Genomic DNA, 27,998 nt, shown 5'->3' on the forward strand with positions numbered 1-27,998 from the left:
TTTGCTCTAGGTCAGTGGAGGCTACTGAAGGGAGGACAGCTGTTTTTTCTCTTTGCTCTAGGTCAGTGGAGGCTACTGAAGGGAGGACAGCTGTTTTTCTTCTTTTTTTCTCTTTGCTCTAGGTCAGTGGAGGCTACTGAAGGGAGGACGGCTGTTTTTTCTCTTTGCTCTAGGTCAGTGGAGGCTACTGAAGGGAGGACGGCTGTTTTTTCTCTTTGCTCTAGGTCAGTGGAGGCTACTGAAGGGAGGACGGCTGTTTTTTCTCTTTGCTCTAGGTCAGTGGAGGCTACTGAAGGGAGGACGGCTGTTTTTTCTCTTTGCTCTAGGTCAGTGGAGGCTACTGAAGGGAGGACGGCTGTTTTTTCTCTTTGCTCTAGGTCAGTGGAGGCTACTGAAGGGAGGACAGCTGTTTTTCTCTTTGCTAGGTTTTTCTCTTTGCTCTAGGTCAGTGGAGGCTACTGAAGGGAGGACAGCTGTTTTTTCTCTTTGCTCTAGGTCAGTGGAGGCTACTGAAGGGAGGACAGCTGTTTTTTTCTCTTTGCTCTAGGTCAGTGGAGGCTACTGAAGGGAGGACAGCTGTTTTTTTTCTCTTTGCTCTAGGTCAGTGGAGGCTACTGAAGGGAGGACAGCTGTTTTTTCTCTTTGCTCTAGGTCAGTGGAGGCTACTGAAGGGAGGACAGCTGTTTTTTCTCTTTGCTCTAGGTCAGTGGAGGCTACTGAAGGGAGGACAGCTGTTTTTTCTCTTTGCTCTAGGTCAGTGGAGGCTACTGAAGGGAGGACAGCTGTTTTTTCTCTTTGCTCTAGGTCAGTGGAGGCTACTGAAGGGAGGACAGCTGTTTTTTCTCTTTGCTCTAGGTCAATGGTTCCCCTCATCCATTCCACTTATCTGTTCCACTCATCCGTTCCCCTCATCCATTCCACTCATCCGTACCCCTCATCCATTCCACTCATCCGTTCCCCTCATCCATTCCACTCATCCGTTCCCCTCATCCATTCCACTCATCCGTTCCCCTCATCCATTCCACTCATCCGTTCCCCTCATCCATTTCATCCTTCATCCATTCCACTCATCCGTTCCCCTCATCCATTCCACTCATCCGTTCTCCTCATCCATTCCACTCATCCGTTCCCCTCATCCATTCCACTCATCTGTTCCTCCCAATAGAGGTGGCACCAACCTCCTGTGCTCTAAGTGCAAGAAGTAACTGCCCATATAACTGGCCCAACATCGCCTGGGTTTGGCATTGGCCCAACATCGCCTGGGTTTGGCATTGGCCCAACATCGCCTGGGTTTGGCCAGTGTAGGCCATCATTGTTAATAAGAATTTGTTCTTAACTGACTTGCCTAGTTAAATAAAACAAAAACCAACAAATATATAAATATATATTTTTTTATATATATATTTTTTAGAAGATAGTTAGTTTGAAGTTGAACTAATGCTCTTGGGTAAGCTAGTTATAGTATCCAAGTGTAGTTTCAAGTCCTCTAAGGTAGTGTCATAACGTTGGCCTGGGGTTAGGTTTATGACAGTCATAAATACCTCTTCCCCCCCTTTTCCTCTCTCTACCCTATGGATGTTACATTTGCAAAACCCTTGGTTAACATAGAGATTCTGAGAACATCAGAAGGAAATGACCTATATTCTGTTAATCCGACCAATTGAACATATAAATCAAATCAAATCAAATTGTATTTGTCACATACACATGGTTAGCAGATGTTAATGCTAGTGTAGCGAAATGCTTGTGCTTCTAGTTCCGACAATGCAGTAATAACCAACAAGTAATCTAGCTAACAATTCCAAACCTACTACCTTATCACTTACCTTACAAGTGTAAGGGGATAAGAATATGTACATAAAGATATATGAGTGAGTGATGGTACAGAGCAGCATAGGCAAGATACAGTAGATGGTATCGAGTACAGTATATATAAATATGAGATGAGTATGTAAACAAAGTGGCAAAGCCTGGGTTTCACCGTGTGTTGGTGGGTCATTGTTCCTGTCTCTGTGTTTGCACCAGATAGGACTGTTTTTGGTTTTCACACATTTATTGTTTTGTTAGTTATTTCATGTCTAGTTCCTTTATTAAAGAACATCCTTTATTAAAGAACACCACAGGAAAACCCTTACAGTTTGAATATGAAAGTATTCGTGATGGGATGAAATGTGATTTTAGCTTCTAAAATGTGAGAATTGGGTTTTCATGAGTGAATTAGGCCCGACTCAGTGGTCCGCCCACGTGAAGAGACATAGGTTGTAAACTATGAAACACACCCCTTTTCACCCTCCACTATATAAGCCCTTGACAACAATATAACCTCCTGTTCCAAGTACGTGAGGTCTGCAGCCTCTGCGTTAAAAGGACCAACATGTCAACTACAGAACTAAGCCAACCTCAGCGTGAGCTTTGATTGCGAATGGTATGAACTTTGAACTCTTATTCACTACAGAAGTGAATCCCCCTAGTCGTTGAGTTAGCAACAGCAGCTGAAAACGCAGGCTAGGAATGAACAGACAGAGTATCCCGTCTATCACAAAGCTAAGGTAACTGAGCTAAACGACTACCGCCCCGTAGCACTCACTTCCGTCATCATGAAGTGCTTTGAGAGACTAGTCAAGGACCATATCACCTCCACCCTACCTGACACCCTAGACCCACTCCAATGTGCTTACCGCCCAAATAGGTCCAGAGACGATGCAATCTCAACCACACTGCACACTGCCCTAACCCACCTGGACAAGAGGAATACCTATGTGAGAATGCTGTTCATCGACTACAGCTCGGCATTCAACACCATAGTACCCTCCAAGCTCGTCATCAAGCTCGAGACCCTGGGTCTCGACCCCGCCCTGTGCAACTGGGTACTGGACTTCCTGACGGGCCGCCCCCAGGTGGTGAGGGTAGGCAACAACATCTCCTCCCCGCTGATCCTCAACACAGGGGCCCCACAAGGGTGCGTTCTGAGCCCTCTCCTGTACTCCCTGTTCACCCACGACTGCGTGGCCACGCACGCCTCCAACTCAATCATCAAGTTTGCGGACGACACAACAGTGGTAGGCTTGATTACCAACAACGATGAGACGGCCTACAAGGAGGAGGTGAGGGCCCTCGGAGTGTGGTGTCAGGAAAATAACCTCACACTCAACGTCAACAAAACTAAGGAGATGATTGTGGACTTCAGGAAACAGCAGAGGGAACACTCCCCTATCCACATCGATGGAACAGTAGTGGAGAGGGTAGCAAGTTTTAAGTTCCTCGGCATACACATCACAGACAAACTGAATTGGTCCACTCACACTGACAGCGTCGTGAAGAAGGCGCAGCAGCGCCTATTCAACCTCAGGAGGCTGAAGAAATTCGGCTTGTCACCAAAAGCACTCACAAACTTCTACAGATGCACAATCGAGAGCATCCTGGCGGGCTGTATCACCGCCTGGTACGGCAACTGCTCCGCCCTCAACCGTAAGGCTCTCCAGAGGGTAGTGAGGACTGCACAACGCATCACCGGGGGCAAACTACCTGCCCTCCAGGACACCTACACCACCCGTTGTTACAGGAAGGCCATAAAGATCATCAAGGACATCAACCACCCGAACCACTGCCTGTTCACCCCGCTATCATCCAGAAGGCGAGGTCAGTACAGGTGCATCAAAGCTGGGACCGAGAGACTGAAAAACAGCTTCTATCTCAAGGCCATCAGACTGTTAAACAGCCACCACTAACATTGAGTGGCTGCTGCCAACACACTGTCATTGACACTGACCCAACTCCAGCCATTTTAATAATGGGAATTGATGGGAAATGATGTAAATATATCACTAGCCACTTTAAACAATGCTACCTTATATAATGTTACTTACCCTACATTATTCATCTCATATGCATATGTATATACTGTACTCTACATCATCGACTGCATCCTTATGTAACACATGTATCACTAGCCACTTTAACTATGCCACTTTGTTTACTTTGTCTACACACTCATCTCATATGTATATACTGTACTCGATACCATCTACTGTATGCTGCTCTGTACCATCACTCATTCATATATCCTTATGTACATGTTCCTTATCCCCTTACACTGTGTATAAGACAGTAGTTTTGGAATTGTTAGTTAGATTACTTGTTGGTTATCACTGCATTGTCGGAACTAGAAGCACAAGCATTTCGCTACACTCGCATTAACATCTGCTAACCATGTGTATGTGACAAATAAAATTTGATTTGATTTGACAATGTATGCAATTGACCACCAGAGACATTCTGCAAAGGACAAAGGACTTGGTTTGGCAACACGGCCTTCCATCTACCACCAACCTACCGAAGCGCAGCTCAGAGTAAATATTTATTGCATTTTCCTTTTCCAAATGGGCGGTAATTTAGAATGCATAAGATACTGTATTTACGATAGCATAGCATCTCGCTTTGTCCCTCAGTCTTCCCGCTCTTTCACTCAAACCCAGCACCTTTTATTTTGTGTAACTAGTTTGTCATATCTGTTCCGCCCGCAAGGCTCCAGTATTTATGCTGCCTCCAGTATTTATGCTGCAGTAGTTTATGTGTCGGGGGGCTAGGGTCAGTTTGTTTATCTGGAGTACTTCTCCTGTCCTATTCGGTGTCCTGTGTAAATCTAAGTGTGCGTTCTCTAATTCTCTCCTTCTCTCTTTCTTTCTCTCTCTCGGAGGACCTGAGCCCTAGGACCATGCCCCAGGACTACCTGACATGATGACTCCTTGCTGTCCCCAGTCCACCTGGCCATGCTGCTGCTCCAGTTTCAACTGGCCTGGGTCCTAGGACCATGTCCCAGGACTACCTGACATGAGGACTCCTTGCTGTCCCCAGTCCACCTGGCCATGCTCCTGCTCCAGTTTCAACTGTTCTGCCTTACTATTATTCAACCATGCTGGTCATTTATGAACATTTGAACATCTTGGCCACGTTCTGTTATAATCTCCACCCGGCACAGCCAGAAGAGGACTGGCCACCCCACATATGCTCTCTCTAATTCTCTCTTTCTTTCTCTCTCTCGGAGGACCTGAGCCCTAGGACCGTGCCCCAGGACTACCTGACATGATGGCTCCTTGCTGTCCCCAGTCCACCTGACTGTGCTGCTGCTCCAGTTTCAACTGTTCTGCCTTATTATTATTTGACCATGCTGGTCATTTATGAACATTTGAACATCTTGGTCATGTTCTGTTATAATCTCTACCCGGCACAGCCAGAAGAGGACTGGCCACCCCACATAGCCAGGTTCCTCTCTAGGTTTCTTCCTAGGTTTTGGCCTTTCTAGGGAGTTTTTCCTAGCCACCGTGCTTTTACACCTGCATTGTTTGCTGTTTGGGGTTTTAGGCTGGGTTTCTGTACAGCACTTTGAGATATCAGCTGATGTACGAAGGGCTATATAAATAAATTTGATTTGATTTGATTTGATTTGAAGGGACGTTTTCCTTTATAGCGTAATTTGTAATCAAGGTATTATTAATTCTTTGTACATGTAATTCTGTGTGATTAGTTAGGTATTTAGTAAATAAATAATTCAACCCAATGTTGTATTGCTGATTCAACTTGTTAGCCAGGGTTCGTGAAGATAACCAAGAATTTACAACTTTCAGATGAGACTGAATTAAGGTGACGATTAATATTGACTGCTAATGATGTAAAATATTACTAGGTCTTTAAGAGTTTATTCAGAAGATAACAGCTCTATAAATATTATTTTGTGGTGCCCCGACTCTCTAGTTAATGACATTTACATGATTAGCTCAATCAGGTAATATTATAATTAAGGAGAAATTATTTTATATTATAGGATCCGGCATAGCCAAAGACACGACAGTAGCTAGATATTTATATTCTAACACACACAGACCCAAGGAGAATCTATCATCCCTGGGGAGTGAGAGTTGTGGGGAACACAATACTGAGTCTGAGAGCAGACTGTAGGGCGGGCAGTCTTTGATGAATGGTGCTGTGGTTTGAGGTGTGTCCAAAATGGCCCCCTATTCCCTAGTCCACTTATTTGGATCAGAGCGCCTGTGTGTGTGTGTGTGGGGGGGGGGATTTATAGGGAATAACGGGCCATTTCAGATGCACACCCCAAACCACACAGCATTGCACAATCATCAAAGATGGCTGCCTGCTAAAGTGTGCTTTCAGAGTCCAGGTGCTCTTAAATGTCTTCCTCAGGGGAATGATATGAGGATTACCCACCACTCAGCACTCAGCTAAAATGAGACTTTAGTCAAGAGACCATTGAAAAATATACAGAAGTATTAGATACATACAGTATTTAAACATGTTCAGTGTGGAAAATGGGTAACACCCAGGCTGGATGACATAATCTAGATGTTATTTCCATTACACATTGTCTGTTTGCACAGAAAACGCAGAGAGGTTTGTGAATGTAGCTTTACCCAATCACAGGTCAAGTTTCAGTGAGTTGTGGACAGTGACCTGGAGAGCAGTGATATTTTTGGAGTCTGGGTTCAACGGAGACAATGTTTTATTAAATAAAAACTGAAGGTCATCTGAGATGTTTTGTTGGACACTAATAAAATCTGAGTTTACAATGAAATCATACCTGTGAGTACAACAAGGGAGCTGGAGGAATAGGAGCTAGGGATTATTTCAATCACAGAGTAATGTTGTGGTGCTAAAGAGTGTGTGTGTGTGTGTGTCTGTGTGTGTGTGTACAGTTACAGAGGAACTCCATGATCTAGCGTTACTATAACAACCACTACAGTTACATAGGAACTCCATGATCTAGCGTTACTATAACAACCACTACAGTTACATAGGAACTCCATGATCTAGCGTTACTATAACAACCACTACAGTTACATAGGAACTCCATGATCTAGCGTTACTATAACAACCACTACAGTTACATAGGAACTCCATGATCTAGCGTTACTATAACAACCACTACAGCTACAGAGGAACTCCATGATCTAGCGTTACTATAACAACCACTACAGCTACAGAGGAACTCCATGATCTAGCGTTACTATAACAACCACTACAGTTACATAGGAACTCCATGATCTAGCGTTACTATAACAACCACTACAGTTACATAGGAACTCCATGATCTAGCGTTACTATAACAACCACTACAGCTACAGAGGAACTCCATGATCTAGCGTTACTATAACAACCACTACAGCTACAGAGGAACTCCATGATCTAGCGTTACTATAACAACCACTACAGTTACATAGGAACTCCATGATCTAGCGTTACTATAACAACCACTACAGTTACATAGGAACTCCATGATCTAGCGTTACAATAACAACCACAAACAGGGAATATGTGAGGGGGGGGGCAATGGTTGGATAAAAATAAGAATAGTCTTGTTTTCGGCTGCCCTCTCAGCCTACGCAGGGCTAGCACATGGACAGGTTGTGAGTGGGAGGGACTGCAGTTATAGTTCTGTCATAAACGGAGAGGAGAGGAGAGGAGAGGAGAGGAGAGGAGAGGAGAGGAGAGGAGAGGAGAGGAGAGGAGAGGAGAGGAGAGGAGAGGAGAGGAGAGGAGAGGAGAGGAGAGGAGAGATTTGACAAAGAAAGCTACAATTCAGCCCACATTTATTTAAATATGCCTCCTTGGTAACTAAGTCTCCTTGGAAACTATAAAACTACTAGAGCTCCTTCGGTCTCAAGGCAAACCTCTTCAGTCTTTATTGATTCTACTGTGTTCTCGTGAAACAAGTCCTCCTCTACATATTCTCCTCTTCATATTCCTCCAGAGACCAGAATCACAGGAACGGTAAATATTCCTCTCTCTATAAGCTTTGTTGTTGTTCCTTTTTATCTTTCTCTCCTCTCCTGGGTTCTGAAGGATGACAAATACATGTCAGTATCGCAGAGGGTTGATGTAGTATGTTCTCAGTGACAGACTACTGTGTATCTTCATCACTTCCTCCTTCAGAACAGAGGCTGCCACACACACACACACACACGCAGCCACGCACAAGGAAGCGCACGCACACACACACACACACACACACACACACACTGAAGAACACACACACACACACACACACACACACACACACACACACACACACACACACACACACACACACACACACACACACACACACACACACACACACACACACACACACACACACACAAATATACACATTCACACATACACCTGCCACTTGTAACCTGAGCTGACTGTCATTGTGAGAGAAGATAATGCCATGACAACAGGTTATCTTGACAACAGGTTATCTTGACAACAGGTTATCTTGACAACAGGTTATCAAGGTCAAGCCAACTGGACAAGTTTCCTTAAGCTGATCTCTGTGGAGGAGGAGGCAGGGGGAGGCAGAGAGGAAAGAGGAGGTATGTGTGTGTGTTACCCGCTGTTCATCTAGCTATCTCCCTCCTCCTCTGTCTACCCCCCCTGCCTCCCTCCTCATCTCTGCATCGACGTATCTCCCCACTGCCTCCGCCATCTCCCCCTGCCTCCCCCATCCCCCCGTCTCCCCCTGCCTCCCCCATCTCTCCCCATCTCCCCCATTCCTCCCCTGCCTCCCCCCATCTCTCCCCTGCCTCCCCCATCTCCCCCTGCCCCCCATCCCTCCCCCCGGCTCCCCCATCTCTCCCCTGCCTCCCCCATCTCTCCCCTGCATCCCCCATCTCTCCCCTGCCTCCCCCATCTCTCCCCTGCATCCCCCATCTCCCGACTGCCTCCCCCATCTCTCCCCTGCCTCCCCCATCTCTCCCCTGCCTCCCCCATCCCTCCCCCATCTCCCCCATCCCCCCGTCTCCCCCTGCCTCCCCCATCTCTCCCCATCTCCCCCATTCCTCCCCTGCCTCCCCCATCTCTCCCCTGCCTCCCCATCTTCCCCTGCCTCCCCCCATCTCTCCCCTGCCTCCCCCATCTCCCCCTGTCCCCCCATCCCTCCCCGGCCTCCCCCATCTCTCCCCTGCCTCCCCCATCTCTCCCCTGCCTCCCCCATCTCCCCACTGCCTCCCCCATCTCTCCCCTGCCTCCCCCATCTCTCCCCTGCCTCCCCCATCCCTCCCCCATCTCTCCCCCATCCCCCCGTCTCCCCTGCCTCCCCCATCTCTCTCTATCTCCCCCATCCCCCCATCTCCCCCATTCCTCCCCTGCCTCCCCCATCTCTCCCCTGCCTCCCCCATCTCCCCCTGCCTCCCCCCATCTCTCCCCTGCCTCCCCCATCTCCCCCTGCCCCCCATCCCTCCCCCATCTCTCCCCTGCCTCCCCCATCTCCCCCTGCCCCCCATCCCTCCCCTGCCTCCCCCATCTCTCTCCCCTGCCTCCCCCATCTCTCCCCTGCCTCCCCCATCTCCCCTGCCCCCCCATCCCTCCCCTGCCTCCCCCATCTCTCCCCTGCCTCCCCCATCTCTCCCCTGCCTCCCCCATCTCTCCCCTGCCTCCCCATCTCTCACACACACACACACACACACACACACACACACACACACACACACACACACACACACACACACACACACACACACACACACACACACACACACACACACACACACACACACACACACACACTGCTCTACATCAATCTCATTATATACATTAGCTATTCATTATCTTTTAAGATCATTAAAACAACAATACATTATTTATTAGCCCCATTAACGAAACTATATATTATTCATTACAGCAGCACTGTACTGCTAGTTCAACATCAGGGACTAATTGTCAGGAAAATGTATACTGAAAGAGGTTTTAAGCGAATGCAAAGTACTTAAATGTTTTTAATGTAAACGGCTAAATGGATCAGAGGAAATCAATCCAATTTCATAAACATTTTGACTACATCGTTGTTGATTTGGACGACTTTTAACAGTTGTTTTTCCAAAAACAGGGGTGGTCCATAACCTCTTCTCTATTTCCACTCCATCACCGGATTCTGCTTGCACAGGAGGCAGAGCCTGAGACGCCCAGCCCTGAGAGGGTTGAGACGCACAGCCCTGAGAGGGTTGAGACGCACAGCCCTGAGAGGGTTGAGACGCCCAGCCCTGAGAGGGTTGAGACGCCCAGCCCTGAGAGGGTTGAGACGCCCAGCCCTGTGAGGGTTGAGACGCCCAGCCCTGAGAGGGTTGAGACGCCCACCCTCTCAGGCTCCCCCTCAGGTTGTACAGGTGAACAGGCCCCCGTTGAACCACTAGCATTAAACCGGAAACTCTAGAATCCCTTTTACTTGATAGCTTTCACTTCCTCCGGTTGTTCAGGAAGTTCGACTCTGAAAAAACACTTTGCAGAACAACGCTACAGCATCCCTTTACCTGATCTGTTTCCCCTCCCTGAGGTCGTAGAGAGAGAAGAAGATGTCTGTGTCTTCTCCCATGGTGTTGTAGGTGAAGCTCTTCAGGCTGACGAACAGGTGGTGAGGGACGGGGATACGACAGGGCTCTACACCGTGGCTCCGACGCACACTGTCTGCCTGCGTAGACGAGACGGCACAGAGTGACGTGTACACAGAGATGTGCACACAGAGACGTGCACACAGAGACGTGCACACAGAGACGTGCACACAGAGACGTGCACACAGTGACGTGCACACAGATAGACGTGCACACAGAGACGTGTACACAGAGAGACGTACACACAGAGACGTGCACACAGAGACGTGCACACAGAGACGTGCACACAGAGAGACGTACACACAGAGAGACGTGCACACAGAGAGATGTGCACACAGAGACGTGTACACAGAGAGACATACACACAGAGACGTGCACACAGAGAGACGTACACACAGAGACGTGCACACAGAGACGTGCACACAGGGCTAGAATACACTGTCAAAAAAATCTAGAAGTTCCAACTAAATAACTGCTAGAGAGAGAACAATAACTGCTAGAGAGAGAATAATAACTGCTAGAGAGAGAACAATAACTGATAGAGAGAGAACAATAACTGCTAGAGAGAGAACAATAACTGATAGAGAGAGAACAATAACTGCTAGAGAGAGAACAATAACTGCTAGAGAGAGAACAATAACTGATAGAGAGAGAACAATAACTGCTAGAGAGAGAACAATAAATGCTAGAGAGAGAACAATAACTGCTAGAGAGAGAACAATAACTGCTAGAGAGAGAACAATAACTGCTAGAGAGAGAATAATAACTGCTAGAGAGAGAATAATAACTGCTAGAGAGAGACCAATAACTGATAGAGAGAGAACAATAACTGATAGAGAGAGAACAATAACTGATAGAGAGAGAACAATAACTGATAGAGACAGAACAATAACTGATAGAGAGAGAACAATAACTGCTAGAGAGAGAACAATAACTGCTAGAGAGAGAACAATAACTGATAGAGAGAGAACAATAACTGCTAGAGAGAGAACAATACCTGCTAGAGAGAGAACAATAACTGATAGAGAGAGAACAATAACTGCTAGAGAGAGAACAATAAATGCTAGAGAGAGAACAATAACTGCTAGAGAGAGAACAATAACTGCTAGAGAGAGAACAATAACTGCTAGAGAGAGAATAATAACTGCTAGAGAGAGAATAATAACTGCTAGAGAGAGAACAATAACTGATAGAGAGAGAATAATAACTGCTAGAGAGAGACCAATAACTGCTAAGGAGAGAAAAATAACTGATAGGGAGAGAATAATAACTGCTAGAGAGAGACCAATAACTGCTAGAGAAAGAACAATAACTGATAGAAAGAACAATAACTGATAGAGAGAGAACAATAACTGATAGAGAGAGAACAATAACTGATAGAGAGAGAACAATAACTGATAGAGAGAGAACAATAACTGCTAGAGAGAGAACAATAACTGCTAGAGAGAGACCAATAACTGCTAGAGAGAGAATAATAACTGCTAGAGAGAGACCAATAACTGCTAGAGAGAGAATAATAACTGCTAGAGAGAGAACAATAACTGCTAGAGAGAGACCAATAACTGCTAGAGAGAGAATAATAACTGCTAGAGAGAGACCAATAACTGCTAGAGAGAGAATAATAACTGCTAGAGAGAGAACAATAACTGCTAGAGAGAGAACAATAACTGCTAGAGAGAGAACAATAACTGCTAGAGAGAGAACAATAACTGCTAGAGAGAGAACAATAACTGATAGAGAGAGAATAATAACTGCTAGAGAGAGACCAATAACTGCTAAGGAGAGAAAAATAACTGATAGGGAATAATAATAGGGAGAGAATAATAACTGCTAGAGAGAGACCAATAACTGCTAGAGAAAGAACAATAACTGATAGAGAGAGAACAATAACTGATAGAGAGAGAACAATAACTGATAGAGAGAGACCAATAACTGCTAGAGAGAGAATAATAACTGCTAGAGAGAGACCAATAACTGCTAGAGAGAGAATAATAACTGCTAGAGAGAGAACAATAACTGCTAGAGAGAGAACAATAACTGCTAGAGAGAGAACAATAACTGCTAGAGAGAGAACAATAACTGCTAGAGAGAGAACAATAACTGATAGAGAGAGAATAATAACTGCTAGAGAGAGACCAATAACTGCTAAGGAGAGAAAAATAACTGATAGGGAGAGAATAATAACTGCTAGAGAGAGACCAATAACTGCTAGAGAAAGAACAATAACTGATAGAGAGAGAACAATAACTGATAGAGAGAGAACAATAACTGATAGAGAGAGAACAATAACTGATAGAGAGAGAACAATAACTGCTAGAGAGAGAACAATAACTGCTAGAGAGAGACCAATAACTGCTAGAGAGAGAATAATAACTGCTAGAGAGAGACCAATAACTGCTAGAGAGAGAATAATAACTGCTAGAGAGAGAACAATAACTGCTAGAGAGAGACCAATAACTGCTAGAGAGAGAATAATAACTGCTAGAGAGAGACCAATAACTGCTAGAGAGAGAATAATAACTGCTAGAGAGAGAACAATAACTGCTAGAGAGAGAACAATAACTGCTAGAGAGAGAACAATAACTGCTAGAGAGAGAACAATAACTGCTAGAGAGAGAACAATAACTGATAGAGAGACAACAATAACTGCTAGAGAGAGAACAATAACTGATAGAGAGACAACAATAACTGCTAGAGAGAGAACAATAACTGCTAGAGAGAGAATAATAACTGCTTCCACAACCTTTTTTTCTTGTTTACTTGTCGGTAAAAGTGTTACCTGAATTTAACTCCAACATGAGAAAACGTAGGCAAAAATTCTGTCAACTTAAAATTATGTGTTTACTCAATTTGTCTCAAATACAAATTATTATTTTGGCAATTTTAAAAAAAATTTCTTTAACGAGGCAAGTCAGTTAAGAACAAATTCTTATTTTCAATGACGGCCTAGGAACAGTGGGTAGAACGACAGATTTGTACCTTGTCAGCTCGGGGAATTGAACTTGCAACCTTTCGGTTACTAGTCCAAAGCTCTAACCACTAGGCTACCCTGCCGCCCCAAGTTACACACACTCACAGTACATTTAACATGGTCTTTCAACTTACATATTTGACATACATGTTGTGCATGTTAATTTATACAGTAATTAGTATTCATCATGTCCTCCCCTGGGATTTAAACTCACAACCTCTTGGTTCACAGCACTCCAATCTTCCTGCTACACCTGCGTCTCCATCATGTCTGTGTCAATCACTGATTTCACCTGTATTGCTACACTTTGCACTTCAATGTAAATCTCAGCTGTGCTAAATGTACACTCAAGAAAAACAATTTTATTTCTCAGTGATTCAGGAGTACCATTAACACAGAGTAAAATGCCCCACCAACATTAGACAACGATACAGAAAAAAACTCAAAATGCTTAAATAAGCAAATCAAATCAATGATGAGAGAATATTGACATCAAACAATAATCGACACAGATATGGTGGCGTAGCAGGAAGATTAGAATCAATCGGTTGTGAGTTCAAATCCCAGGTGAGGACATGTTGAATACTAATTACTGTTGAAATGAACATGTTAAAAGTGCTGTTTAACACGTTGTGTGTGTTTCTTCATACTGGTTGATATCAACCTCCTGATATCTGACTTGGATTCATTTATTGTCTCTTTTGACTTCACCGTTTCCCAGTCCCCTCCAACTCACAGGGCAGGCAATGGATTTGACCTCATTCTACTAATCTCACTGCAACCCCCTCCAGGTCACTAGGTCATTTTCTGTCTCCCTCTCTTCCGACCCTAGCCACACAGCCCCTACCCAGATAGTCAAACGCTGTCACAATCTCCTTTCTTTCTTTCTTTCTTTCTTTCTTTCTTTCTTTCTTTCTTTCTTTCTTTCTTTATCTCTTCTCTCTTCTCTCTCTCTCTCTCTCTCTCTCTCTCTCTCTCTCTCTCTCTCTCTCTCTCTCTCTCTCTCTCTCTCTCACACTACACTCTCCTCTTCTATCCTATCAGGCTCTGCCTCCTCTACACCCTCTCAGGACTGGGCATCTCAGGCTCTGCCTCCTCTACACCCTCTCAGGGCTGGGCGTCTCAGGCTCTGCCTCCTCTACACCCTCTCAGGGCTGGGCGTCTCAGGCTCTGCCTCCTCTACACCCTCTCAGGGCTGGGTGTCTCAGGCTCTGCCTCCTCTACACCCTCTCATGGCTGGGCGTTTCAGGCGCTGCCTCCTCTACACCCTCTCAGGGCGGGGCTTCTCAGGCTCTGCCTCCTCTCCACCCTCTCAGGGCTGGGCGTCTCAGGCTCTGCCTCCTCTACACCCTCTCAGGGCTGGGCGGCTCAGGCTCTGCCTCCTCTACACCCTCTCAGGGCTGGGCGGCTCAGGCTCTGCCTCCTCTACACCCTCTCAGGGCGGGGCTTCTCAGGCTCTGCCTCCTCTCCACCCTCTCAGGGCTGGGTGTCTCAGGCTCTGCCTCCTCTACACCCTCTCAGGGCTGGGCATCTCAGGCTCTGCCTCCTCTACAACCTCTCAGGGCTGGGTGTCTCAGGCTCTGCCTCCTCTACACCCTCTCAGGGCTGGGCGGCTCAGGCTCTGCCTCCTCTACACCCTCTCAGGGCGGGGCTTCTCAGGCTCTGCCTCCTCTCCACCCTCTCAGGGCTGGGCTTCTCAGGCTCTGCCTCCTCTACAACCTCTCAGGGCTGGGCGGCTCAGGCTCTGCCTCCTCTACACCCTCTCAGGGCGGGGCTTCTCAGGCTCTGCCTCCTCTCCACCCTCTCAGGGCTGGGCGTCTCAGGCTCTGCCTCCTCTCCACCCTCTCAGGGCTGGGCTTCTCAGGCTCTGCCTCCTCTACAACCTCTCAGGGCTGGGTGTCTCAGGCTCTGCCTCCTCTACACCCTCTCAGGGCTGGGCGTCTCAGGCTCTGCCTCCTCTACAATCTCTCAGGACTGGGTGTCTCAGGCTCTGCCTCCTCTACAACCTCTCAGGGCTGGGCTTCTCAGGCTCTGCCTCCTCTACACCCTCTCAGGACTGGGTGTCTCAGGCTCTGCCTCCTCTACAACCTCTCAGGGCTGGGCTTCTCAGGCTCTGCCTCCTCTACAACCTCTCAGGGCTGGGTGTCTCAGGCTCTGCCTCCTCTACAACCTCTCAGGGCTGGGCTTCTCAGGCTCTGCCTCCTCTACAACCTCTCAGGACTGGGCGTCTCAGGCTCTGCCTCCTCTACAACCTCTCAGGACTGGGCTTCTCAGGCTCTGCCTCCTCTACAACCTCTCAGGACTGGGCGTCTCAGGCTCTGCCTCCTCTACAACCTCTCAGGGCTGGGCTTCTCAGGCTCTGCCTCCTCTACAACCTCTCAGGGCTGGGTGTCTCAGGCTCTGCCTCCTCTACAACCTCTCAGGGCTGGGCTTCTCAGGCTCTGCCTCCTCTACAACCTCTCAGGACTGGGCGTCTCAGGCTCTGCCTCCTCTACAACCTCTCAGGACTGGGTGTCTCAGGCTCTGCCTCCTCTACAACCTCTCAGGGCTGGGCTTCTCAGGCTCTGCCTCCTCTACAACCTCTCAGGACTGGGTGTCTCAGGCTCTGCCTCCTCTACAACCTCTCAGGACTGGGCGTCTCAGGCTCTGCGCACTCTTGGATTGGATCCTCGTTCCTACCAGGTGGTGTAGAGAGGATCTATGTCTGCACCACATACTCTCAGTATTCTTGTCCCCCAGGGTTCAGCAGTACTAGGCCCTCTCCTCTTGTCTCTGAACACCAAGTCACCAAGTCACTCTGTCACATCCTCACATGGTTTCTCCTATCATTGCTATGCGCATGAAACTCAAAATACTCCCCCCTGACATCCAGGTGGCGACACACATCTCTGCGTGCCTGGCAGATATTCAGCTTGGATGTCGGTTCACCACCTCAAGCCTGCCCACTCAACGACCCCTCCATCACAGTTGACAGCTGTACAGTGCCCCCTCCTCCCAGAGTGAAAGAACCTTGGTGTGACCCTGGACAACACGCTGTAGTTCTCTGCCTTGCCATGACCCTGGACAACACGCTGTAGTTCTCTGCCTTGCCATGACCCTGGACAACACGCTGTAGTTCTCTGCCTTGCCATGACCCTGGACAACACGCTGTAGTTCTCTGCCTTGCCATGACCCTGGACGCTGTAGTTCTCTGCCTTGCCATGACCCTGGACGCTGTAGTTCTCTGCCTTGCCATGACCCTGGACGCTGTAGTTCTCTGCCTTGCCATGACCCTGGACAACACGCTGTAGTTCTCTGCCTTGCCATGACCCTGGACAACACCCTGTAGTTCTCTGCCTTGCCATGACCCTGGACAACACGCTGTAGTTCTCTGCCTTGCCATGACCCTGGACAACACGCTGTAGTTCTCTGCCTTGCCATGACCCTGGACAACACCCTGTAGTTCTCTGCCATGCCATGACCCTGGACAACACCCTGTAGTTCTCTGCCTTGCCATGACCCTGGACAACACCCTGTAGTTCTCTGCCTTGCCATGACCCTGGACGCTGTAGTTCTCTGCCTTGCCATGACCCTGGACAACACCCTGTAGTTCTCTGCCTTGCCATGACCCTGGACAACACCCTGTAGTTCTCTGCCTTGCCATGACCCTGGACAACACGCTGTAGTTCTCTGCCTTGCCATGACCCTGGACAACACCCTGTAGTTCTCTGCCTTGCCATGACCCTGGACAACACCCTGTAGTTCTCTGCCTTGCCATGACCCTGGACAACACCCTGTAGTTCTCTGCAAACATCAAAGCAGTGACTCGCTCCTGCAGGTTCCTGCTCTAACACACATTTCCCTCCCTGATGATGAATGTACTGACTATGACTGGTCCACCTAGCTATCTGTAGATGAATGTACTGACTATGACTGGTCCACCTAGCCATCTGTAGATGAATGTACGGACTATGACTGGTCCACCTAGCCATCTGTAGATGAATGTACTGACTATGACTGGTCCACCTAGCTATCTGAAGATGAATGTACTGACTATGACTGGTCCACCTAGCTATCTGAAGATGAATGTACTGACTATGACTGGTCCACCTAGCCATCTGTAGATGAATGTAGTGACTATGACTGGTCCACCTAGCTATCTGTAGATGAATGTACTGACTATGACTGGTCCACCTAGCTATCTGAAGATGAATGTACTGACTCTGACTGGTCCACCTAGCTATCTGAAGATGAATGTACTGACTCTGACTGGTCCACCTAGCTATCTGAAGATGAATGTACTGACTATTACTGGTCCACCTAGCTATCTGAAGATGAATGTACTGACTATGACTGGTCCACCTAGCCATCTAAAGATGAATGTACTGACTCTGACTGTGATATGTGGTTGTCTCACCTAGCTATCTGAAGATGAATGTACTGACTATGACTGGTCCACCTAGCTATCTGAAGATGAATGTACTGACTCTGACTGGTCCACCTAGCTATCTGAAGATGAATGTACTGACTATTACTGGTCCACCTAGCTATCTGAAGATGAATGTACTGACTATGACTGGTCCACCTAGCCATCTAAAGATGAATGTACTGACTCTGACTGTGATATGTGGTTGTCTCACCTAGCCTCACCTAGCCATCTGTAGATGAATGTACTGACTATGACTGGTCCACCTAGCTATCTGTAGATGAATGTACTGACTATGACTGGTCCACCTAGCCATCTGTAATTGAATGTACTGACTATGACTGGTCCACCTAGCTATCTGTAGATGAATGTACTGACTATGACTGGTCCACCTAGCCATCTGTAGATGAATGTACTGACTATGACTGGTCCACCTAGCCATCTGGAGATGAATGTACTGACTATGACTGTGATATGTGGTTGTCCCACCTAGCTATCTGTAGATGAATGTACTGACTATGACTGGTCCACCTAGCCATCTGTAGATGAATGTACTGACTGTAAGTCACTCTGTTGATAAGAGCTTCTGCTAAATGACTGAACATGTAAATGTAGTTGCACAGCCATGTTTAGGTAAAATAGCAAAAAATATTTTCTAATATTTTCCAGTTGAATGAACATATGAGACAAATTGAGTAAACACATCATTTACATTTTTTTTGCATACATTTTATCATGTTGTGCCAACTAAAAAGGTTACGCCCAGATAACACTTTGACCAAAAAGTTGAGTAAACAAAAGAAAAAAGTCAAGGCAAGACAGGACAGGGATACTGTAACCCTGTGGGTACGAGATGGGACAGGGATACTGTAACCCTGTGGGGACGAGATGGGACAGGGATACTGTCACCCTGTGGGGACGAGATGGGACAGGGACACTGTCACCCTATGGGGACGAGATGGGACAGGGATACTGTCACCCTGTGGGGACGAGATGGGACAGGGATACTGTCACCCTGTGGGGACGAGATGGGACAGGGATACTGTAACCCTGTGGGGACGAGATGGGACAGGGATACTGTAACCCTGTGGGGACGAGATGGGACAGGGATACTGTAACCCTGTGGGGACGAGATGGGACAGGGAACAGGAAACCTGTGGAAACCTGTGTATTATTGTACATAAATAATAATGATAACATGATGTCAGCATTGTGATGGTCATTTTCATGCAGTAGTGACAGTGTGTGTATGATAGCAACTGCAGAGAGTATGTTATACCTGGGTTGTGCTTTGCTGGACACTGTGTCTGCTGGACAGATGCTGCAAAGACAAGAAAGAAAGGAAGAGAGAGAGAGACAAAGACAGAAAGAGAGGAGAGAGAGAGAGAGCAAAGAGAGATGAGAGAGAAAGAGAGATATAGAGAGAGAAAGAGAGAGATAGAGAGAGAAAGAAAGAGATATAGAGAGAGATAGAGAGCATGAGAAAGAGAGAGAGAGAGAGAGAGAGAGAGAGAGAGAGAGAGAGAGAGAGAGAAAGAGAGAGAGAGAAAGAGAGAAAGAGAGATAGACAGAGAGAGAGAGAGGGAGAGATAGATCCTCAGTTAGTCATCCTCTTTTGATTGAAAACTTGGCAATATGTACATGTAGAGTGCAGCAGCGCTAAGCTGTGGTTGGTTGTCAGGGCATTGAGGCGGTACGATAGTCTAACGATTCTCCTCCTCTTCTGAGGAGGAGTAGGAAGGATCGGACCAAAATGCAGCGTGGTAAGTGTCCATGTTGATAATTTATTAGAACTGAACACACAAAACAAAATAACAAAGTGAATGAAAGAAACTAAACAGTCCTGTCAGGTGAAACAACACACTAAACAGAAAATAACTACCCACACCCATAGTGGGAAAACAGGCTGCCTAAGTATGGTTCTCAATCAGAGAAAACGATTGCCAGCTGCCTCTGATTTGGGAACCATACCAGGCCAAACACAAAGAAATAGAAAACATAGAACACAAAACATAGAATGCGCACCCCAACTCACGCCCTGAGAGAGAGAGAAAGAGAGATAGAGAGAGAGATCCTCAGTTAGTCATCCTCTTTTGATTGTGAATCAGATATCAAAACCTTGGCAATATGTACATGTTTTATTTGCTTAGAGTGCAGCAGCGCTAAACTGTAAATAGAAATAGAAAACATAGAACACAAAACATAGAATGCGCACCCCAACTCACGCCCTGACCAAACTAAAATAGAGACCTAAAAAAGGAACTAAGGTCAGGATGTGACAGATAGGCCGGGGACGCCCCAGGCAGAGCAGAGCACAGCATGCTGTGAGGATAAGACAGGGCAAGAGGGAGCGAGACAGGCTGTCAGAATAAGACAGTGACTGTGGAACGCTGAATCACAGTGTACAGGAACAGAATAAATACAATGTTGTCCCATAGTTCATCGTAGTATAAGCACAAGGCGAAGTATAACTGAGTCATAGATATATCTACTTCATAGATCCAAGCTGAGATAAAGAGAGAGTAAGAGAGGTCAATGTACACGTTTACTTTGATAGTGTTTTGTCTTGTTTATCTTGCCGTTTCTCTGAGTGTAGGGAGAGATACAGGGTGAAAGGCATCATCAAAACAAGCTAACTCCACCCCCCCTTCCCCCTCTCTTTCCCCTCTCCATGCCAACTCCACCCTCTCTTCCCCCTCTCTTTCCCCTCTCCATGCCAACTCCACCCTCTCTCCCCCTCTCTTTCCCCTCTCCATGCCAACTCCACCCTCTCTCCCCCTCTCTTTCCCCTCTCCATGCCAACTCCACCCTCTCTTCCCCCTCTCTTCCCCCTCTCCTTCCCCTCTCCATGCCAACTCCACCTTCTCTCCCCCTCTCTTCCCCCTCTCTTTCCCCTCTCCATGCCAACTCCATCCTCTCTCCCCCTCTCTTTCCCCTCTCCATGCCAACTCCACCCTCTTTCCCCCTCTCTTCCCCCTCTCTTTCCCCTCTCCATGCTAACTCCACCCTCTCTCCCCCTCTCTTCCCCCTCTCCACGCCTTCTCCACCCTCTCTTCCCCCTCTCTCCACCCTCTCTTCCCCTCTCCACACCTTCTCCACCCTCTCTTCCCCTTCTCCACTATCTCTTCTACCTCTCCGCCCTCTCTTCCCCCTCTCCACCCTCTCTTCCCCCTCTCCACTCTCTCTTCCCCCTCTCCACCCTCTCTTCTACCTCTCCACTCTCTCTTCTACCTCTCCGCCCTCTCTTCCCCCTCTCCACCCTCTCTTCCCCCTCTCCACCCTCTCTTCCCCCTCTCCACCCTCTCTTCCCCTCTCCACTCTCTCTTCCCCCTCTCCACCCTCTCTTCCCCCTCTCCACCCTCTCTTCTACCTCTCCACTCTCTCTTCTACCTCTCCGCCCTCTCTTCCCCTTCTCCACCCTCTCTTCCCCCTCTCCATCCTCTCTTCCCCCTCTCCACCCTCTCTTCCCCCTCTCCACCCTCTCTTCCTCCTCTCCACTCTCTCTTCCCCCTCTCCACCCTCTCTTCCCCCTCTCCACCCTATCTTCCCTTTAGCATTTATTTGAGGTGAGATCCAAGGTGAGAAGCATCATACCCAACACCTCCTGCCCTCCCTCTACCCTCTCCCTTATCGTCTACCCCTATCCTATCTCTACCCTCTCCTCCCTCTACACCTCCCCTCTCCTCTTTACACTCCCCTCTCACCCTCCCCTCTCTCCCTCCCTCCACTCTACCTCTCCCCTCTCCCCCTCCCTCTCCCCCTACCATCTTACCCTCTCACTTACCCCCCTCTACCTCTCCCCTACGCTCCACCCTACCCTCTACCTCCACCCTCTCCGAGGTGAGAACTACTGTAATCTCCCCACACCTACAACCCAAGTGTCCATTATCACATGCCATCATTCCTCAGAGACCCTCCGTCCTCCTCTCTTCTCCTGTCACACCCCCCACCCCCGGCATGTGTCATATCTGCCAGGACTGCCCACATCCATCTACTTCTATCCTGTCTTAGATGTGAGTGTCCATTAACACTAGGCATCCCCCAGGTTACCCTGCCTCCTCCTGCCATGGTGCCAAGGTCTCGCTCTCCCCATCCACACCACTTTGATGTACCTCTGACATCAGATGTGGGATCTTCATTTGAGCCAGATTGCTACAGCCGGAAAATAATCCTGCAGCAACAGTACATGTGAAGTATTATGTGGATTATAATTCATTAACATTTTTGTAGGGGTTGATACATTTTTCATAAGGGAAAATCAAGTCTGACATTTCCAAGTGGAAATTACAAACTTCAGAAGCCTTTTTAACCCTCAAATACACTACAGTTTTGACATGTCCTGCATTGAAGGGCGGTCAAATTAAGATCCTACATCTGTAGACGTCTTTCTCCCTCTACCATTCAGTCCTCTGGCCAAGCCAGCCACTTTGCCTGGGCTGTAACACACTGCCATTACCTCAGCACCACCCCAGACACCCTCACCCTCAAGGCCAGGTCAGAAACCCTCACCCTCAAGGCCAGGGCAGACACCCTCATCAGACACCCTCATAAGACTCAGCACCACCCCAGAGATAGGAGCAAGGCCAGGGCAGACACCCTCATCAGACACCCTCATCAGACACCCTCATCAGACACCCTCATCAGACACCCTCAACAGACTCAGCACCACCCCAGAGCTAGGAGCAAGGCCAGGGCAGACACCCTCATCAGACACCCTCATCAGACTCAGCACCACCCCAGAGCTAGGAGCAAGGCCAGGGCAGACACCCTCATCAGACTCAGCACCACCCCAGAGCTAGGAGCAAGGCCAGGGCAGACACCCTCACCAGACTCAGCACCACCCCAGAGCCAGGAGCAAGGCCAGGGCAGACACCCTCATCAGACACCCTCATCAGACTCAGCACCACCCCAGAGCTAGGAGCAAGGCCAGGGCAGACACCCTCATCAGACACCCTCATCATATTGCTGATGTCTCCCTCCCATTCACTATTCTGTGCTTGTGATATTCTTGTGCTCCAGATATTCAGCTAACTAAACGATTGACCTGTTGCAACAAATAAATAAATGGCTCATGATTGTTTTGTTGCTGCGATGACAGTTGTCATTAATAAAAAATAGCTTAAACAACACAATTATGCCGTACCTCTTATACACTGAACAAAAACATAGATGCAACATGCAACAATTTCTATGATTTTGCAGAGATACAGTTCATATAAGGAAATCAGTCAATTGAAATAAATTCATTCGGCCCTAATCTATGGATTTCACATGACTGGGCAGAGGTGTCCCCATGGGTGGGCCTGGGAGGGCATAGGCCCACCCACTTGGGAGCCAGGCACACACATCGAAGAACCCAACCCAGCCAATCAGAATTTGTTTTCGTGGTTTGCGGTTGTGAGGCCGGTACTGACAAAAGTACTGCCAAATTCTCTAAAATGTTGTTGGAGGTGGCTTATGGTAGAGAAATTAACATTAAATTCTCAGGAAACAGCTCTTGTCACGCCTTGGTCATTGTATTTTGTGTTTTCGTTATATATTTGGTCAGGCCAGGGTGTGACATGGGTTTATGTTATTGTATTTTCGCATTGGGGTTTGTAGTATTTGGGATCGCGGCTGATTAGGGTTGTTGTATAGGCTTGGCTGCCAGAGGCGGTTCTCAATCAGAGTCAGGTGATTCTCGTTGTCTCTGATTGGGAACCGTATTTAGGTAGCCTGGTTTCGCTTTGTATTTCGTGGGTGATTGTTCCTGTCTCTGTGTAGTTTCACCAGATAGGCTGTAATAGGTTTCACGTTCCGTTTGTTGTTTTGTGTTTTGTAATAGTTATTTCATGTGTCGCTTTTTCCAATAAAGTCATGAGTAACTACCACGCTGCATTTCGGTCCGACTCTCTTTCTACAAACGAAGAACGCCGTTACAGAGTCACCCACCACACTCAGACCGAGCAGCGTGTTAACAGGCAGCGACAGCTTGAACAGTGAAGGGAGGACGTTATGGACAGCAGAGGCATGGAGTATACAACGTGGGAAGAAATCGACAGGTGGGCGGCCGGCCCAGAGAGAGTGCAGGAGCCTGGGATTCGCTGGAGCAGTGCGAAGAGGGCTATAGGCGAATGGAGTCGAAAAGAAAAACACGGCGGCGCAGAGCGAAAACCGAAAGTAACCCCCAAATATTTATTGGGGGAGGGCTCAGAGAGAGAGTGGCTGAGTCAGGAGTCAGACCTGAGCCAACTCTCCCTGTTAATCGTGAAGAACTGCCAGAACTGCCAGAACTGTCAGTCTGCAAAGAGCTGTCAGTCTGCAAAGAGCTGCCAGTTTGCAGGGTGCTGTCAGCCTGCATGGAGCAGTCAGAGCTGTCAGTCTGCATGACGCAGCCAGAGCTGTCAGCCAGTCAAAGCTGTCAGTCTGTCGAAGCAGCCAGAGCTGTCAGTCTGCATGAAGCAGCCAGAGCTGTCAGTCTGCAAAGAGCTGTCAGTCTGCAAAGAGCTGCCAGTTTGCAGGGTGCTGTCAGCCTGCATGGAGCAGTCAGAGCTGTCAGTCTGCATGACGCAGCCAGAGCTGTCAGTCTGCATGTAGCAGTCAAAGCTGTCAGTCTGTTCGAAGCAGCCAGAGCTGTCAGTCTGCATGAAGCAGCCAGAGCTGTCAGTCTGCAAAGAGCTGTCAGTCTGCAAAGAGCTGCCAGTCTGCAAGGAGCTGTCAGCCTGCATGGAGCTGCCAGAGCTGTCAGTCTGCAAGGAGCTGTCAGTCTGCATAGAGCAGCTAGATCCGCCAGTCAGCCATGATCTTCCAGATCTGCCAGTCAACCAGTCTCTTCCAGATCTGCCAGTCAACCAGTCTCTTCCAGATCCGCCAGTCAACTAGTCTCTTCCAGATCTGCTAGTCAACCAGAATCTTCCAGATCCGCCAGCCAGCCAGGATCTACCGGAGCCTACTACCTGCCTGAGCTTCCTCTCAGTACTGGGCTTCCTCTCAGTACTGGGCTTCCTCTCAGTACTGGGCTTTCTCTCAGTACCTGTAACTGCCCCTCAGTTCCGGGCTGCCCCTCAGTTCCGGGCTGCCCCTCAGTTCCGGGCTGCCCCTCAGTCCCGGGCTTCCTCTCAGTCCCGAGCTGCCCCTCAGCCCCGAGCTTCCCCTCAGTCCCAAGCTGCCTCAGTCCCGAGCTGCCCCTCAGTCCCGAGCTGCCCCTCAGTCCCTAGCTGCCCCTCAGTCCCGAGATGCCCCTCAGTCACGAGCTGCTCCTCAGTTCTGTGGGGTTCTGGGTGAGGACTATTAGGCCATGGTCGGCGGCGAGGGTGGATTATCCCAGGACGCGAAGGGGAGGAACTAGGACATTAATGGAGTGGGGTCCACGTCCCGAGCCGGAGCCGCCACCATGGACAGACGCCCACCCGGACCCTCCCTATGGTTTTGAGGTGCGTCCGGGAGTCCGCACCTTAGGGGGGTTCTGTCACGCCTTGGTCATTGTATTTTGTGTTTTCGTTATATATTTGGTCAGGCCAGGGTGTGACATGGGTTTATGTTATTGTATTTTCGTATTGGGGTTTGTAGTATTTGGGATCGCGGCTGATTAGGGGTGTTGTATAGGCTTGGCTGCCTGAGGCGGTTCTCAATCAGAGTCAGGTGATTCTCGTTGTCTCTGATTGGGAACCGTATTTAGGTAGCCTGGTTTCGCTTTGTATTTCGTGGGTGATTGTTCCTGTCTCTGTGTAGTTTCACAGAGACAGTCAGCATGCCAATTGCACACTCCCTCATAACTTGAGACATTTGTGGAATTGTGTTGTGTGACAAAACTGCATGGGATGTTTTTTTTGTTCCCAGCACGAGGTGCACCTGTGTAATGATCATGCTGTTTAATCAGTTTATTAATATGCCACACCTGTCAGGTGGATGGATTATTTTGGCAAAGGAGAAATGTTCACTAACAGGGATGTAAACAAATTTGTCCACAAAATTTGAGAGAGCATTTTTAGTGCATTATGGAAAAATTCGGGTTTCAGCTGATGAAACATGGGACCAACACTTTACATATTGTTTTTATATATTTTGTTCAGTTTAGCTGCTGTTATGGCTACACTGAATCTGATTACATGTGTAAATCATCACTTTTTAAGACAAAATATCTAATTGCAGTTCCAGCTCCAGCTATAGCTGGAGGTTTCTGCTTCTTCCATACACGTACCATACATAAGGGTTTGGACCATGTACCCTACACCGGCAACAGTCACTAGGCAACAGCAGGACATCGTCATGACTCTAGTGTGTGCCGCACACAGTCGGCCCAGTGGTACCTACCATTTACAGTTAGGTTATTGAGCAGATGCAGATGCTATCCAGAGAGACTTACAGTCAGTGCATTCAACTTAGTTTAGTAAGAAGAAAAAAAACGTTATACCTATCAATTTGTATAAGTCTCTACAGTGGTCAGTGTTACCTATCATTTTGTAGAAGTCTCTACAGTGGTCAGTGTTACCTATCAATTTGTATAAGTCTCTACAGTGGTCAGTGTTACCTACCATTTTGTATAAGTCTCTACAGTGGTCAGTGTTACCTACCATTTTGTATAAGTCTCTACAGTGGTCAGTGTTACCTACCATTTTGTATAAGTCTGAGACGCTGATCTGGTCTGCATCCACCATTTCAAACTCCTTCCTGGGTACGAGGTCGAGGCCCAGGTGTCTGTTGAGGAGAGGAGAGGAGAGGAGTGGGAGGGAGGAAAGAGACGTGGGGAGAGAGAGAGGGAGGGAAGGGTGGGAGAGGGCAAGAGAGACACGGGGGAGGGAGAGGGAGGGGACAAGAGAGACACGGGAGAGAGAGAGGAGAGGAGAGGGAGGGGACAAGAGAGACGGGGGGAGAGAGAGGAGAGGAGAGGAGAGGGAGGGGGCAAGAGAGACACGGGGGAGAGAGAGCGAGGGAAGGGTGGGGGGCGGGCAAGAGAGACACGGGGGAGGGAGAGGGAGGGGACAAGAGAGACGGGGGGAGAGAGAGGAGAGGAGAGGCAGAGGGCAAGAGAGACACGGGGAGAGAGGAGAGGAGAGGGAGAGGGCAAGAGAGACACGGGGGAGAGAGAGGAGAGGAGAGGGAGAGGGCAAGAGAGAGACGGGGAGAGAGGAGAGGAGAGGGAGAGGGCAAGAGAGACACGGGGGAGAGAGAGGAGAGGGAGGGGGCAAGAGAGACACGGGGGGAGAGAGGAGAGGAGGGGGTAAGAGAAACGCGGGGGAGGAGAGGGAGGGAGGGGGCAAGAGAGACACGGGGGAGAGAGAGAGAGGAGAGGGAGAGGGCAAGAGAGACACGGGGAGAGAGAGGAGAGGGAGGGGGCAAGAGAGACACGGGGGAGAGAGAGGAGAGGAAGGGGGTAAGAGAAACGCGGGGGGAGAGAGAGGAGAGGGAGGGGGCAAGAGAGACACGGGGGAGAGAGAGGAGAGGAGAGGGAGGGGGTAAGAGAGACATGGGGGAGAGAGAGGGAGGGAGAGACAGATGCTCATATTAGAGACACATATTTCCCACAAATAATTATTACCCACAAATAATTCTAAAACAAACCCGATGTTGATAACCTCCCATATCTACTGGGTGAAATTCCACAGTGTGCCATCACAGCAGCAAGATTTCTGACCTGTTGCCACAATAAAAGGGCAACCAGTGAAGAACAAACACCATAGTACATACAACCCATATTTATGTTTATTTATTTTCAATTTTGCAGTTTACTATTTGAACATCGTTACAACATAATATTATGGACGTAATATATGACCTTTGAAATGTCTTTATTCTTTTGAAACTTCTTCTGTGAGTGTAATGTTTACTGTTAGAGAGACAGAGAGACAGAGAGACAGAGAGAAGAGAGAGAGAGAGAGAAGAGAGAGACAGAGAGACAGAGAGACAGAGAGAGAGAGAGAGAGAGAGAGAGAGAGAGAGAGAGAGAGAGAGAGAGAAGAGAGAGACAGAGAGACAGAGAGACAGAGAGACAGAGAGACAGAGAGAGAGAGAGAGAGACAGAGAGACAGAGAGACAGAGAGAGAGAGAGAGAGAAAGAGAGAGAGAGAGAGAGAGAGAGAGAGAGAGAGACAGAGAGACAGAGAGACAGAGAGAGAGAGAGAGAGAGACAGAGAGAGAGAGAGACAGAGAGAGAGAGAGAGAGAAGAGAGAGACAGAGAGACAGAGAGACAGAGAGAGAGAGAGACAGAGAGACAGAGAGACAGAGAGAGAGACAGAGAGACAGAGAGAAGAGAGAGACAGAGAG

At 48.2% G+C, this 27,998-nt stretch overlaps 1 protein-coding gene across 1 annotated transcript in view; it reads right to left on the reverse strand.

Annotated features, from left to right (window-relative positions):
* LOC124032458 (dedicator of cytokinesis protein 3-like) overlaps positions 1 to 27,998 on the reverse strand; it is a 393,573-nt gene that overhangs the window by 87,846 nt on the left and 277,729 nt on the right. Inside the window, exons 7-9 of the mRNA XM_046344862.1 lie at positions 26,347 to 26,431; positions 19,035 to 19,076; positions 10,302 to 10,459 (exon numbers count right to left, since the gene is read on the reverse strand). Coding sequence (XP_046200818.1) covers positions 10,302 to 10,459; positions 19,035 to 19,076; positions 26,347 to 26,431 — 285 coding nt within the window. The remainder of the gene's footprint in view (positions 1 to 10,301; positions 10,460 to 19,034; positions 19,077 to 26,346; positions 26,432 to 27,998) is intronic.

This window comes from Oncorhynchus gorbuscha, linkage group LG03 (assembly GCF_021184085.1).
Source record: "Oncorhynchus gorbuscha isolate QuinsamMale2020 ecotype Even-year linkage group LG03, OgorEven_v1.0, whole genome shotgun sequence".
Classification (NCBI taxonomy): domain Eukaryota; kingdom Metazoa; phylum Chordata; class Actinopteri; order Salmoniformes; family Salmonidae; genus Oncorhynchus; species Oncorhynchus gorbuscha.